Here is a 16,133-nt window from a genome sequence, read left to right as displayed (position 1 = left end):
GGGGGGGGGGGGGGGGTCGACAAAATTAAGATATAGATTTGAAAATTCCTGGGGAAGCAAACGTAAAGCCGAAATTTGAGATACTAAAGTTACAATAAATCAAAGGAATCTATAAATCCATTTCGATGAAACTAAGGATTTACAAATCCAACGTTTGTAGGAGCAAGGAGCACGGAGGAAGGAGCAAAATAATCTCTACGGCGGATTTGGATCAGTTCCCTGCGGTACAATCGGCTTGAAATCGCCCCAACGAATAAACAATCTACTACTATTTTTCGAACACTGATCTGTATCCTTACTAGCCTCGATAATGCAGCTCACAGCTATCTCGCGCATAATTTCTATCCGTATGTCCTTTTTCTCTAGGCTAATCCTTTAAATATTTGTGAGACCGCCAGGAACCGCGCGTCCGACTAGCCGAATACTCGAATCCTCTCGCTACTCAGACGCGCGGCGTATCCTCCGAGTGTGATAAATATATCTGCGAACTCCGGTACCCGAGATACAAACTCAAACAATAAGAACCGTACTGAAGCGACTACACATTTCAATGCACAACAAAGGCCGACTGTCGCAACAGTTCCTCGCGAGCAAAATGCTCCGTCGCTCTAATTGCTAATTAAATATTTTTTACCTCGTCATCGCCACGAATAAAAGGCTTCCTTGTTCCTACAAAACAGTTCTGAATCGCTCCGTTTTTAATAAGAGTACGCTTATAACTAGAAACTTCGAGATTCATTATATGACAAAGATCGTATTCATTATATTCTCAATACCTCCGAATGTAATTTTAACTTTCGTCGCACGTCGGTTATCAGTATAAAAACTGCAACCACAAAACAATTATTTTCTAAGAAAGTAGTAGAAGCTACATAAGAAAAATCGATCGACGTGATTGCGTTTCGGTCGAGCTACCTCACGGACAACTTTCTGATACACTCGACACGTAGAATCGTACAAATGGAAATTAGAGTATCCTTCTAAACGTTATATCTGCTTTCTATAGGACTAGCGAATTTCCTCATGCACAACAAGAACAACTGCTCTCCGAAGGAGAGACGGAGAGGAAAAAAGAAATTAAGGACTACGCGCATATAGAGATATCTAGTTTGCTCACTGTGAAAAAGCATTACGATACTATAGAGACATACGTTATACAATATAAGAAAAAAAAAAGATGGTAATACAATTACTGATTATTCCGCATGAGCTGAAGCTTGCGAACACCATCACCCTGTAGATACGAAAGGAGACAATTTGCTTGACACCGAGATATCACGTGGGCGTTCAAGACGGGAATGAGTACGTAACACCGATAGAATTCTCGAAAAAAAAAAACGTACAGCAAAAACCGTGTAATTCGAGGCGCTCCTCGAACGCGGACAATCGCTCTCTCGGTGTTAAACGAGGGGATACCAGTTCGTTCGTTTGATTTCAGTGACTCAACAAGAACTTAATTGACTTACTATCGCTCCTCGCGACTCTCGTGTCCCAGAATTGAATCTCTCGATGATTAAACTTTAAATAAGGATTCCGTTAAAAAAAAGTGTAAAACAAAGAGATCTACTCTGAAATTAATTAATCAAAGAACGGCATCATATAAAGAACAACGCACTCTCGTTAACTCCCTTCTCATTTTCAACCCTTTACAAACCACGTTCCGGTATCTGTACGCAGAAATGTAACAAAAACTGAATAATAAATGTCGTAGCCGAGTGGAAAAAATATATTTCGGACAAATAACGTCACGCCAATGCTCAGGAATCTGCATATATCCATATCGTTTGAATATTTTCGCGTAATAATAAGTCGCAAAGATTAACCGGATCGTCGAGGTCATATCAGCTTCTCGCCATACGCGTATTGAAACGATAATCGAAAGAAGTTACTCGTAGTTAATGCAGCCTGACAAACAAGTACAATTAGTTCTTGCACAAAAGTGTAATGCAACTCGTGTGAACGCGCGCTAAAAATTATGCAGACAGTGGTGGCAATTAACACGTTTAGCGTCTCGATGGAGTTCACTTCGAACGAGAGAGTCTACTTGGCGTGGTAACGAAATCAGCTTGTTCAAGTACAGCTACGTAAAAAAAATAAAAAAAAAACAGCGTTTCTTACTGCCGCAAAACACTGAGTGTAAAACTCCCAATGGTCTTGTCGAATTATGTTTCTTTAATTCAATCGCGTCGTGCAACGTGAATCTTTCCAGATAAAAAAACTAACAAATATGATTAAAAATAAATTAGCGCTGCATGATCTTGATTTCGAACGAAACATTTTTAAATCTCAAATGTATCTACTAAAGAAACAAAGCCAATATATAGGAAGAAACAAAAGTAAAAATAAATTCCACGACTGTGGAGCCAATATTTTTGGCTCAGATTATTGGAAATTCGCAACTTTACCCAATAAAATGTTAGTCGATTCTCTTCAACTCAACGTTCGATCACGTTCTACTTTAGCATTCGAAAGAGTGATAGAAAACTTCAACTACGGACACTACACAAGATTCGAGAGAGAGTAACGTTGTTGAAGTGCGAATATCGCAGCGATAACACCGAGACGTTGGTCACGACGTGCATGCAATTTTTCTATAAAAAAAAAAGAGAGAGCGCTATATGTGAAAAGAAAATAAAATAAGACGAAACAATAAGACGCAACACTCCCCCTACAAGTTTTACGCTCAGTGCGCGAGTAGAGAGTAAAGATCATTAAAACATGTTTCGTGCACAATCAGTTCTGAAGCCAAGCGTATAGAGGGAAGACATAGCATAACAAAATCAAAAGAGTACGTAAAAAGTAATTATATTGTCGGAATGGGGTTCTTACCCTGGAGGACGAGGGGGCACTTCCGGCGCTCCCAATGGCCCAGCTCTTGGCGGGGCCATCGCTAACCACAGCCTCACCTAGTTGGGACATCGTAACAGTAGGCGTTACCACAGTCTTTGTAGAAAAGATATTATGCCTTTCTTTACAAGAAGCGGGTGAGAGATTTGCACATGGTAAACGCGAGCGAGTTCAACGCGCGCTTCGGCTTCTATATTGACGCGGGCATACGCGACTCTTCCCGGTCGAGAGCTCGCTCTTACGCCGCGAAAGAAAGATTTTGCGAAGCACGAGGAGCCGAGGATGCGCACACTAAGATTTCAACGCGCGTTTCGGTCGAACGGAAACTCTGCTTCGTGTGTTCGATCGAGTCTTGTTATGCGTTTTTCATTACCGTTCGAGATGCGCTCGACAAAATTGCGCGAACGAAATATTTTGTCGGGTGTTATGGACTTGTGAATTGAAAAGAGGATTCGTGGGAGTCTAAAAAAGAATGTTCGATGCAAGTTGTTGTAGCTTTGTTAACTCTTCCACAAGAGAGAAGTTATGTCGGCGAGAGTTGTCGACAAACATTTCTGATATGAAGTAAACAAGCTGACTATACCGTCTCTTACTGATCTTAACAACATGAAAAAGAAATCGAATTTACTCAAGGCATTTGTTACAACCTGTCATTCCGGAAGAGTCAATCAAGGCTCAACTTTCGCTGTGTATGTCTGAGACTTGTTATGTAAATCTTACGAAGAGAGACGGGGCCTTAAAGAGAGATGCATTGTAATAAGTGTAATTAGTTGTAATAAATATCATAACCGTGTGCGATAAACAAATCGAGAGAAAATGTGCGTGGTATACGAGAAGGGGAACTCTGTATATATACACAACTGTCTATAATACTTTTTCACAGTATTCATTCCATTAAGAAAATTCACTTCGGTTCAAAACTTTTTTTGTCACTCTTACGTGCCTCGCACTTGAATATCCTTGACGAGTGTCCGCCGAATATGAAATTTAACTCCGAGTTTCAAGTAGCGCGATATTTACAAATGGATCCATGTACAAAGTCCTGATTTCTCTGGAGGTTCTCAATGAAGCTCCCAGAGCTAAACTGACGAGGCACAACTGCGTCAATTTCTTTAGTAGATTCGATTAACTCTCGTCACTCTCGAGAGAAAGAATGGATGCTAACAGAAAACTGTAATTTCATCGAAATTCCCAGTTTTGCTGCGAGCTATTCGCGTGAGCTTATTTTCGACGAAGTTTCGGATCTAAGTTACGGAACACAGCATAAAGTGTTTGTTCTCTTTGGTGCCGACAGACATACCTGCAGGCATTTGAAGCCTTATCCCAAGCACATCAAGATCGTCTTGAGAGACCTGACCGGACAGATTATTCTGTAGGTTGTTGGGCACTCTCTGTTGCTGCTGTTGTTGCTGCGTTCGTGCGCCAACAATCGCCCGCAATTCTTGCCGCACAAATTCCGAGGTGGCATTACCTGAGACAGCAAGAGGAAATTGTGTTAAACAACATGCCCCGTTACAACATATTACATCATATTTCCCTTGTACATCGCAGCTCTCGATTTCCAACTGTGTTAACTCTTTCGCAACGTATGGCGACTATAGTAACCGCTCACGAAACAAATAATTTTACAAATAATTATTAAAAAGAAGCCAAATACGCGTGATGCAATAAAGCATCACTTGCGTAAACTTGGCGTCTGTGGACCCTGTAAATATATATGTGTACACCGTATAATGTACACGCACCAGTTCTGCCGTAGAACGATAGCGTGGTGGCGGCCAATTTCGCCGTTGCGAAAGGGTTAACAGTATCGAAATCGGTCACAGAACTTACGTGACGATCTCCTGTTTTTATACAAATATCTTACAACAGTAACTCAAAATCAATATAAAAATATTTTTTACATGATATATTTGATTCTATTAAAAATAGAGATAACTCAGCTCATGGTTTAATGAAACAGAAAGAAAATGCACAAGCTGATTCGTACATCGCGTATTTTCCCTCCTACTACAAATTCTCCGGTTTATTTAGAATCTACTTATATAAATTAAACTACTTGCTAAACTATTCCCGTGATTATTAGATTTGGTTTCCGGGTTTGAGCCGCATAGATTCATCTTTGTTTGATTCCGACGTTTCGCGAACATTTCAGTCCGCTTCATCAGGGAGGAACGATGCCCGTGATTTTTTGTAATTTCTAATGCTGAATAATTTGGTACTTAAATCTGAAAGTTAAATTCTCTAGTTTAAAGTCCATTTAAAATACATGTCGAATAATGTTTGATCTGTAATGTAATGTACAGAGTGTGTTCACCGTGATATTCACTATATTTTTACCAGTTATAATGATTCGACAGGGAAATATCCAATTAAACAGTTTTTAAACGTCAATAAAAAAACAAAAAAACTTTAAAAACTTTTTTCGTAACAATTAAGGTTATTTTAAATTTTTCAAATAATATCATATTTTTTTTATCCGTAGTATTGATATTATAAAATCAAAACAAATTCAAAACAGATTCAATAGTAACTTATGTTATATTTGTCGTTAACACCTTGTATATTTCGATGTGAAACAATGTATTCTGTGCGTGTAAAAATAGATTTAATAAAATAGATTTAACAGATTTAATAAATCTTTAATTTGCAATTATTTTTATACTTCAATCTCTAATCAAGGGAAAATGCGCGATGTGTATAGCATTTTGTAAATTATATGTCACAAAATTTCAATCTCTTTTACAAAACCAATATTGGTGCATACGATATGGTAAACTGATGTGATAAGGAAAATATACGCAAAAAAAAAATTAAAAAAAGGGATTTACACATATATATATTAATCACAAGTGCTCGATGCGTTTTACATAAAGAAGGCCTTACTGTTAGTAAATGTTCCCATAGCACGTAGATATAAGCAGTGTGCTCGAATTTACTTCTTTACATCGAGAAATGTTATATTATACAGGTGAACACAAAGTATGACGATGAGAGAATGAGTAAAATGAAATTATGGCCGATATCACACATTTCCTACTTCAAATTGATCGCATTATCGAAGAAAGTAAACACAATATATATAATATAATCCCTGACATCTCTGTAATTTAACAATTTCAACATAAATTTAAAATTAAAAATTTCATTGCAAATTTATGCTGCTATGTCAATTGTATGTGTGTGTACGTGCGCGCGCGCGCGTGATAATGGATGTGTACGATACATTATGGTATATTAAATACAGATACATTATGATATACCCTACGATATAAAAATCTTCTAATTATTACGACAGAGCATACATCAATTCGAAATAATATCACAGCTTGCAAGTAAAAAAACAAATAACATTATTTCTCGTGAAAACAGATGATAAGTTGAATATCCTATATTTGCATTTCTTTTTAAGCTATTTTTAAACTAGATGTTCTAATTCTATAATGTCTCATATTGATATGTAAGAATATTGGAAACAATTTTCTAATGTCGACAATCTAGATAAATATTTTTTTTTAGTCAACATCATGTACGAAATACGTATATTGTTTTACAATATATCCTTACAAACTAAAATCGATAATATATTTAAAAACTGTATCATCTATATAAATTATCAAAAATATTAGGAAATAATGTACGCAAACTGTGAAGTATTTCAAGCTAAATATTTTACATTATGATTAACACAATGCCGTAACATTATAATATTGATTCCTCAATCACAGAATGTATCCCTGAGTAGTGCATATGATATGATTATGCCAAATCATATATTCTGCGAACGACTGGTGTGTCGGAGGAAGTAAAACTTACTTGGATATTGCAAATTTATACAAACCTATTTCGGTAGTACGAATCCTTCTTACATTAAGATATATCAACAGTTTTCTACTTCTTGATGTTTTATCGATGATTTATCGATTTAGATAATTCACCTCCAGTTCCGAGGTACGTTAAAAATAGATTTTAAAACGGAGATCATTATTTTTTATATTTCTTTTGTCTCTTCTATATTTAGAACCTGAAAATGTGAGGTGAAATATCCGGTGCATTAGGAACTACAGTTATCACAGAGAAACATTGATTATATTATCTTATCATTCAACATATGCAAAAAAATATGCGACCTACATTCCTACGATCAATCGGCGCGCTGAATCTGATAAATGAAAAACATATGAATATATTAAAATGCATTGATACATGAATGATTTTACATGACTAAGCACTCATGCTTTATTATGCATATTGAACGTGTCTCTTCGCCTTCACAATCAATTGTCATCTCACAATTATCAAATATCGGTCTCATTTAATGTGACCATCTAATCGTTTTAAGCAGGGTATATGTATATTGGTGTCACTGTATAAAATGCCGAATCGTAAGCAAACTTCAAGTTTTTTTAACGAATAAAGAGTGAAACCTTAAAAGATTAACTACCAGAACTATTAATCGATACTTCTAAATGGGAAAGAAGTGTTTTGTCTGTTTGATCAAAGTGCGGAGTAAATGAATACAATGTCTTGGTCAAGAATTTCCTATTGGGAAAGACGCATGATATACACATGAGATTAACACATAATATTCGCCGTATATATACATCGTGAGGGGAGACAAAGACAGAGAGAAAAAGAGGATGATGTGCTTCCGTATAGTAATATCATGCCTTGCACCTGTTCCTGGTGGTAGTGGTGATGGTGGGGGTGGTCGTGATGGTGGTACTCTTTTTAGAGCAAGGTGAATCGTTAGACATGTATACAATCAGAGGCATGAGAAATCAACTTTACATATTATATAGTTGAGCATGTATTACCAAATTATTTGGGAAACATTTTCGATCGGAATATTCCGTTTTTCCTAGACAACACAATAAAGATCAAGGGAATAACGGAATTACTTTGGTCAGAAATTCTTCTGAACAGTTTCATAATATCGATTTTCATGTAAGTAATAATATTCACTTGCTGGATACCAATTCTAATTAGAAACATTATTCATATTTTATTTTATTTTCGCGTTGGCTCTATTGACAGCATTCTGTTCTCATCGCGCATTTTTGAAGGATGTTTTTGAAGGAATGCATTACATTTCACCGTGCCTTTGAAAGTATATGTGCTGCACTGAGGCGTCGTGGTAATTTGAATAATGGAGTTTTTCTGATGGTCACATGACATTAAGTGGTCATATGACTTACCACCCATTTGGTGATTGACGGGATTACTGGGAGGCAGTGATCTGGCATCCTGAGCCTCCCCAGACGAATAGAGCGGGACTGACGTTCGATCGTAACAGAACTGACTGTTCTGCATGTCTGCTGTGTTGATACTATTGGCATTGGTGTGGTATAACATAGAGGTATGTTGTTGATTGGTGAAGTGTTGAGTGTTTGTGGCGTTGTGTTGATGTTGTTGAGTAGGTGTTGCCGGGCAAGCCGTGTGTGAATGACTAGGTGAAAGAAGAGGTTGCTCCTTACTCACGCCGCCGTAGTGCCGGGGTGAACCGACTCCACCTGCAACATTAATTGTGTCTATCTTCTTGTATTTCCTGGCTCGCCAACTTCGTTGGATATTTGAAGACTTCTAATTTTCGCCTTCGTAATTCGCATGCTAATGCTTAGTATCAATTGCCACGCACATAATATCAATATCGAGATCTATACGTTAAACAAATTAAACGATCGGCTGAATCGTTTCCCGAGAAATTCCCAAGAAACGTGTTTCGATTCCGCCGGTCAAAAGCTAGAAGCAGATACAGTCGTACGCTAAATAAACAAAATTCTCGTGTCTCCGGCTCGCATGTAAATTTTCAGCCTCGAACTAATACTATCTTCGTCGAATATAATAAACGCGAAAATCTGCGAATAAATATTTTATATTACCCGTCGATTACGAATGGATAATAGTAAGCATCGAAAAGTTTGCACAACTGATCATTTCTGATGTTTACGAAAAAATAAAAAATAGTTATATCTTTATTAAATCGATTATTATAAGAAATAAATAATTATACTAATTTACTAACTAATTTTCCCATATGCAATGTTGTAAACGTCAATGCAAAAATCATAATGCGATTGCTTTTATTAAAATACATAGGCTAAATCAATATCGCGAATCAAATTAAGAAAATTTAATTGAAGTTGATGTTTCGCGAGTAAAGAAAATTGTTAAATTAAGAAAATTTTGCATTCTTGAGATATAGCAGATAAGAAAATTACGATAAAGAAAACATCTCAATCATTTCTATTATAACACATTGTTTTGATTAGAAATGTAGCAGAGGCAAACTCTGCTACATTATTTAAATGTGACAAGTATTTTTCTTTTTATAGAGATTCGTATAAGACAGCAGTATCACGTAACTCTATTTACAGAAAAACATCGAGAAGTACAGGCACAAAAAGATACTAATAAAATCTATGCGCATATCCGACTAAACTACGCATGGCTTTTTCACATCCATCGTTTAAATAGATCAAACACAGTTTATTAAATTCAGTCTGCATATACTTACCCATTTCACAGAACAAAACGTTTCATATACTTCAATCACACCTTTCGTATCGCGCGTATAACGTTCAATTGCATATTGGTTTTTATAATATATATCAATTCATCTATATGAAAATTAGTGTTCGAATATCGGTCCGACGGTATCTTTGCTTCTATCCACGAACGAAATCGATTGAACAAGTTGCAGCCAGATGTAAAACTCGCATATCTACATGTTACGCAACAAACCTACCGCTTATTAATAGATTATGTAAACATGACCGCATCACGTCACAGTATATGTCTCTCGTCGTTTTTGTATGTTAAGTAATATTATATTAATAATACTTCACAAGCCATTTTACCATATATTGTGTTATTTTTATATATGGTGTGTATGTGTGTATGTATATATATATATATATATATATATATATATATATATATATGGGGAAGATTATTTTTAATCTAATTGATTACAAGTAACAAACAAGATAAGAAATAACTGCAGAAGTAACATTAATTGTAGCGCGGAAACTTTCCAGTAAAATGACTTTTAGAAGATGCTATGCCTGTATGCATAACGTTACAGCCAAAGCTCGAAGCGCAAAACAGCCAATTCCAAGCTTTGGTTGTAACACATCTTTAATCTTATGACTAAAAGTATAATATATCCGTAACTATTTATCCTTTATATAACACACCATCCCCCTAGCATAAAGTCGGCATAATATCAATCAATAACCAAGAACATAATCTTATCTTCGCCATTATTTCAAGTTACTCAATTTTAAGAGTTTATTTCTCTAAAAAACAGTTAAAATCCTAAACCTCCACATGTTTTTCAAGATGCAGAAGAATTCTAATGACTACAAAACAATTATTCTTTTCATTTTATTAAAATTACTCGCCCTGATTATTTTAAATAACCTTTATCATATTCCAATAAAATAACATACTGAATTACAGCTGAATAATACTAGAGAAACCTCTGTCAGTATAAAAAAACATTAAATTCCTTACCTGGCAACTGAGTTGTCGCAGAAGGTGTGGACGTGGTCCGCTGCAATCGATATTGAGCCGAAGGATTCGGTGCACCGGTATTGGGAACTGGTGGAAACTGACTGGTCGTCGGAGATGTAGGCGGAGGAAACGCTTCGGCAGGAAAAGGTGATTGCCGCGCGGATGCTGGGGTCCCTGGCGAGGGCATCGATCGTTGTTGCTGCTGTTGCAGCTGCTGCTGCTGCGCCGAAGATTGTTGTTGTGGCCTTCCCAATATTCTCGGCGAGTTACCATAAGTGCCCTGACATATATATGTATATATAAGTTAAATTCATAAAAAAACTACAAAAGACGAAAATAATTATAACTACAAGAAAAACAAGAAAAAAGAAATATATTATGTTAACTACAAGAAAAACAGAAATATGTTAACAAAATACTTATAGCTTGCAAGTTATTTTTCTACGCATTATATACTATATATTGCATGTAATACGAGGGTGGTCTGAAAAGTTTCCGTGAAGATTTTTCACCTCAACGTGAAGATAGCAGCACTTGTAAATAAAAGCTAGTGAATTTCGTTGTTCATCTGTTGACAGTTACTCACCGAAGTTTCAGCCATTTTGGACTCGCAGTTGTTATGTAACAGTCGTTTGAGTAAGTTGATGTGAGTGTTTTTGTGAAAATGGACAAAATCGAGTATCGAGCTGTCATTAAATATTTGTTTTTGAAAGGCAATACGCCTACGCAAATCAAAGATGAGTTGGATTCTGTGTATGGGGACTCTGCACCATCATTTACGACAGTGAAATTTTGGGCCGCTGAATTTAAACGTGGCCGTAAGAGCTTGGGAGACGATGAACGTTCAGGACGTCCAAAAACTGCAACTACCGACGAAAACATCGCCAAAGTTCACCAAATGGTGCTAGACGACCGCCGAATTAAAGTGAGAGAGATAGCAGAGGTTATGAACATGTCAAAAGAACGTGTTTGTCGCATATTAAATCAACATTTAGGCATGAGAAAGCTGTCCGCGCGTTGGGTGCCGCGTTTGCTCACGTTAGACCAAAAACGTGTTCGAATGAACATTTCCAACGCTCTGTTGGAGCAGTTTAGGCGCAATAAATCCGAGTTTTGGCGCCGATTAATTACTGTAGATGAAACTTGGATACACCATTATACGCCTGAAACAAAAATACAGTCCAAACAGTGGACTGCAAAGGGGGAACCGGCTCCAAAAAAAGCAAAAACTGTTTTTTCGGCTGGGAAAGTGATGGCGACTGTTTTTTGGGATAGTCATGGAGTTATTTTAATCGATTATCTTCAAAAAGGAAAAACCATTACAGGAGCATACTACGCATCATTACTTGACAAGCTGAAGGCAGAACTTGCGGGAAAACGGCCACATTTGCAGAAAAAGAAAATCCTGTTTCACCAAGACAACGCACCGTCTCACACCTCAGCGGTTGCCATGGCGAAAATCCACGAATTACGGTTTGAACTGCTTGACCATCCACCTTACTCACCAGATCTAGCCCCAAGCGACTTCTTTTTGTTCCCTCATCTAAAAATTGCGCTCGGAGGACAGAGATTTTCGTCAAATGAAGAGGCAATCACCTTCGTGAACAATTATTTTGCAGAGAAAAACGCCGAGTACTATTTCGACGGGTTACAGAGATGGGAGCATCGCTGGGAGAAGTGTGTAGATTTACAAAGAGACTATGTTGAAAAATAAAAAACAATTTTCAGAAAAAATGACTTGTATCTTTGTTAGGTCGGAAACTTTTCAGACCACCCTCGTATTTAACTTGCATAAATTCATTTTACAAAAAATATTAATTTAAATTCTCTCTATCTTGGAAAAAATAGAAAAGGGAAAAGGCGAAAGGAAGTCAGTACAGACAGTTTAAAAAGTCAGTTGAGCTCCGATTGATTCTAATTAATGTATATCTATAATGCTTGTGTGACTATTTTATATAAATATTTGATCATAAATTAATTCAATATATAACGATGACTTACACTCACTTGAGTCACCCGTGGCGATAACGGTTGTGGATGAGAGAATGACAGTATGCTAGCCGGAGAATGCGGCGACAGCCTCGCCGCAGCAGAGACTTGTTGTCCATTGTTAAAGTTGTTCACAATAGGACTGTAAAAAAATATGCTTGTGTAGTGATATCATCTTAAGATCTCCAGAAACGACTGAGACCTCAAGATCTTCACAAACGAGGGATACTCACTGTTGTTGCATCGTCGATGGATGGGAATAAGAATGAGCGAGTCGATGACCAGAAGGCATCTGGACGGATCCCCCATAACCTGGAGAAACTTGTGAATCTGGGACACTCGATCGCTAAACAAAAAAGAAACATCATAAAAATTCATATAATTTTCAGAATCGCTATATTGTGACAACTTGTGAATGTAATATTTTGGCTAAAATAACGATATAATATTATCTACAGAAAATATTACATTCTATATTCAACGATTTTGTCTCAACAATTTTAGTCATAATCGTTAGTTATTGTTTCAATAGAAAAATGGATGTTAATAAACATTATAAATTACGAAAATTTAGGACTTTTATACGATCGAACTTCTTTAATTTTTTGCTACCTTGCATCTTTACAACAAATTAACGTACCTGCAACGACACATTCGGCGGTGCAACAGTGTTGTTGAGAAGGTTGTCAATATTATGAATGCCTGCCGTAATTTGGTCCGTAGCAGTGGCGTTGGAAGGAATAAGCAGCTGCTGTTGTTTCTGCTGTTGCAGCAGCCTCTGCTTCAACTGCTGTTGTTGTTGTTGTTGCTGCTGCTGCTGCTGATGCTGTTGTATGAGTTTTGATCGTTGCATTTGCAATTGTTGCTGCGTAAATTGGGTGGTCTGTCTAACACCTGACTGAGTAGTATTAAACTTTATCCTCGGTTGTTGTTGATACATTGGTGGCGGTTGGTAATTGTGACTTGTCGTCGCGGGTGCGGTTCCCAACTGAAACAAAATTTAAGGATTTCGTTTACTTTATCGAAGAACAATATAAATTTCAATACGTTTAAAATGAAGACTTGAATAAAACTAATCAGAATTGAACAGTGTTGATAAAAGAAAGAACTTACTGCAGTAGAGTAAGCTGGAGGCGTGCCAGGCATAGTTATGGTGGAAGACGTCGGATTAACAGTAGTCTCGTAGGACATCAGCGCATTTTGAATAGCGTTAATCGCCATTTTTTCGTTCATGGCATTATTTGGCGGTGTTTCTCCTGTATCCAAGAGATTTGATATCCCAGACGAACCTATCAAATGAAAATAATATAATGTCAGATGAATGTAATATCATACAATGTACTTTTTATAATGACAATAATTCCACGGTCAAAGAATAATGGTTTTGTGCTACGTCATTATAATTACCTGTGATAGCATCTTCTGGTAAAGTGTCTATAACTTGATCTAAAATTTCTGACAGATCCGGATCCGACGACTGATTGTCCCCCCAGCTTGTTGGATCGGTGCTGGTCTGACGGTATTCTCCACTACCCGCAAACTCGGACTCGATTGGTCCCACTTGGGGCCTTTGATGCTACAAGAATATTACAGTTTAAAAATATTATCGGAAATAATAAATGACTAATAAGAATTACTAATAGTACTCACAACAAATAATAAAAATTTAATAATCTTAAACTTACTTATAAGTCGATATTTAAGTTTAAATTAATATTTATTTTTAGGTTAATAGTCGTTAGTTTTCTTCTTCCTATTTTTCTCTTACCTGACTTAGTATATGACTGAGGTAGGTATTGGTTGGTTGACGAGGTAGTTGTCTCGACTGGCTTTGGAGAGGAGTACGTGCCGATGTCGCGGTCGTCGTTATCGTATTATTACCACCAACTGTTTGCATACTGCCGCCTGCCCACGGCTGCTGCTGCGACTGCTGTTGTTGTTGCTGTTGCTGTTGCTGCTGCTGCTGTTGCTGCTGCTGTTTCACGCGAGGCAGTTTATCCTAAATAAATATTACATGATTATTGAGAGATGTACTAAAAATTATATATATATATGACACACAAATATATACTAGTAAGCACATTAAGATTTACATTTACATTTTAAGATTTACAGAATTATTGATAGAGACATAGCTTAAGAGATCAGTTTTGAAAATTTTGATTCTATGTAATTACAATTGTGATTTCTTGTTGAGGAATCTATTATGTTGATACTTCTTTATTTATATTGCTAATATAAAAAACATAATTTCGCCCTGATTGGACATTCGAAAAAAAAAAACAAGATGATGTCATTACTTGCAATAAATAAAGGATTTAATATTCAAGATATACCTGTGGCGTTGCCGATATCACAGATGCGGGAATCGGTGGGACATTAGTTGTCTCCGGCTTTATCGCCAACAGGGACGCCAACATCTTATTTTTCTCCCACAGCCTACTGTTCGAGTTAATCGAGGAGCTCGTGCCAGAAGAAGTTACTTGATGCGAACCATCCATCGACCGTTTCACAGCTACATTCATATCACCATCTTCGCCCGCCGGTCTTTTCTGGCCGATCTGAGTCGTACTACCGAGACTGAGGTGATCGCCCGACTGTGACGGAGATGATGTCGTGTTCCGGTATCCAAGACTCAGCAACAAGAGATCCTCCTTCCCGCGAGAGTCTTCCCGACTTTGCTTTATTAACGTAAAACAAATTTCATTTGCTTACGAAAATCTATTGCGGTGAAAGGTGATTGCAAAGAATAGAAATTCTTTGATATTTATTTTTTAACTTTTGCTTTAGTGGCACTTATTTAAATAAAGACTACATACACATCGATGGTCTACATTTCAGTGATATTATTCCAATTGCCGAGATGAAAACAATATTAAATAAATAGATGATTAGAGAAGAATCTATTCTATATTAGCTTTAAAAAAAAATTTCTAGTCCTAAGCAGGAGGTGAAGAAAATTTTATACATGTCGAAGTCAAATAAACCATATTGAATGAGAAATTCAAATTTTATCTTTAAAAGAAAACTAAGGAATATAAACCTTAAAATCAAAAATACTATCAACGAACAACAGATACAAAGTTGTTTTACACTTGTATTCATATATATTTATATTCTTTAATAAGAACAGAAATCATCAGGTTTACCTTTTAAAAATTTTACCTTGTAAAACATAAACTTTTGTATAATTATGACGCTATGACGCTAATTAAAATCTATACCTGTTGTTCCTGTAGTTTCCTCTCCTCAAAAAAGGATTTCCTCTCTTCATCTTGGTCTTTCATTAGCTGTTGTAAAAGTTCGTTTCTTTTCTTTGCCCCGGCACGACTCTCTTCGTCCTCATCGTCATTTTTTTCGTTCAATAGCTAGAAACAAAGAGGTAGTGTCATGGCACAGAGAAAAGTATAAATAACAGGATTTAAACTTAATAAGTTAATCGACTAATCATTTAACTAATCATTTGAGAATTTTACTATGATAGTCTTATGTTTTCAATAATTCCCTTTGTTTATAAGAGAAATAAAAAAAACAATTAGTATTGTGCACAAAAATTTTTATTTGAGTATATTTGAAAAAAAAAATATATAGATTAAATTAAAATTTATGACGTCGAAAATAAGAAAATACATATTGAAAGTTCTTGAAAATACGTTGAAATAAAATGATATGTTTATAAAATGATATTTGCAATCAATCGAGCAGACCCGTAAAATATAGTCCAAACATTTTCTTTTTATTGTAACAGTAAATCAATAAATAGCCGTAAAGTTAACGTG

At 36.3% G+C, this 16,133-nt stretch overlaps 1 protein-coding gene across 7 annotated transcripts in view; it reads right to left on the bottom strand.

Moving 5' to 3' along the window:
- LOC116845424 (nuclear receptor coactivator 3) overlaps window positions 1–16,133 on the bottom strand; it is a 140,607-nt gene that overhangs the window by 3,384 nt on the left and 121,090 nt on the right. For 3 of the 7 annotated variants that reach the window (XM_032818084.1, XM_032818087.1, XM_032818086.1), the window contains 12 exons: window positions 15,579–15,722; window positions 14,691–15,035; window positions 14,123–14,353; window positions 13,762–13,930; window positions 13,468–13,643; window positions 12,995–13,342; window positions 12,588–12,700; window positions 12,367–12,496; window positions 10,366–10,645; window positions 8,046–8,360; window positions 4,148–4,318; window positions 2,830–2,906 (listed from right to left, as the gene is read on the bottom strand). In XM_032818084.1, the coding sequence (XP_032673975.1) occupies window positions 2,830–2,906; window positions 4,148–4,318; window positions 8,046–8,360; window positions 10,366–10,645; window positions 12,367–12,496; window positions 12,588–12,700; window positions 12,995–13,342; window positions 13,468–13,643; window positions 13,762–13,930; window positions 14,123–14,353; window positions 14,691–15,035; window positions 15,579–15,722 (2,499 nt within the window). Of the gene's footprint in view, window positions 1–2,829; window positions 2,907–4,147; window positions 4,319–5,660; window positions 8,361–10,365; window positions 10,646–12,366; window positions 12,497–12,587; window positions 12,701–12,994; window positions 13,343–13,467; window positions 13,644–13,761; window positions 13,931–14,122; window positions 14,354–14,690; window positions 15,036–15,578; window positions 15,723–16,133 lie in introns of those variants that run through there. The other 4 variants (XM_032818085.1, XM_032818091.1, XM_032818088.1 and 1 more) reach the window with 4 other exon arrangements.

Source organism: Odontomachus brunneus, unplaced genomic scaffold (assembly GCF_010583005.1).
Source record: "Odontomachus brunneus isolate Ranch 3 - 2012 unplaced genomic scaffold, Obru_v1 Obru_scaffold_052, whole genome shotgun sequence".
NCBI classification, from domain to species: domain Eukaryota; kingdom Metazoa; phylum Arthropoda; class Insecta; order Hymenoptera; family Formicidae; genus Odontomachus; species Odontomachus brunneus.
The sequence above is the reverse complement of the archived record's forward strand: the minus strand, read 5'-3'. Positions and strand labels throughout refer to the sequence as shown.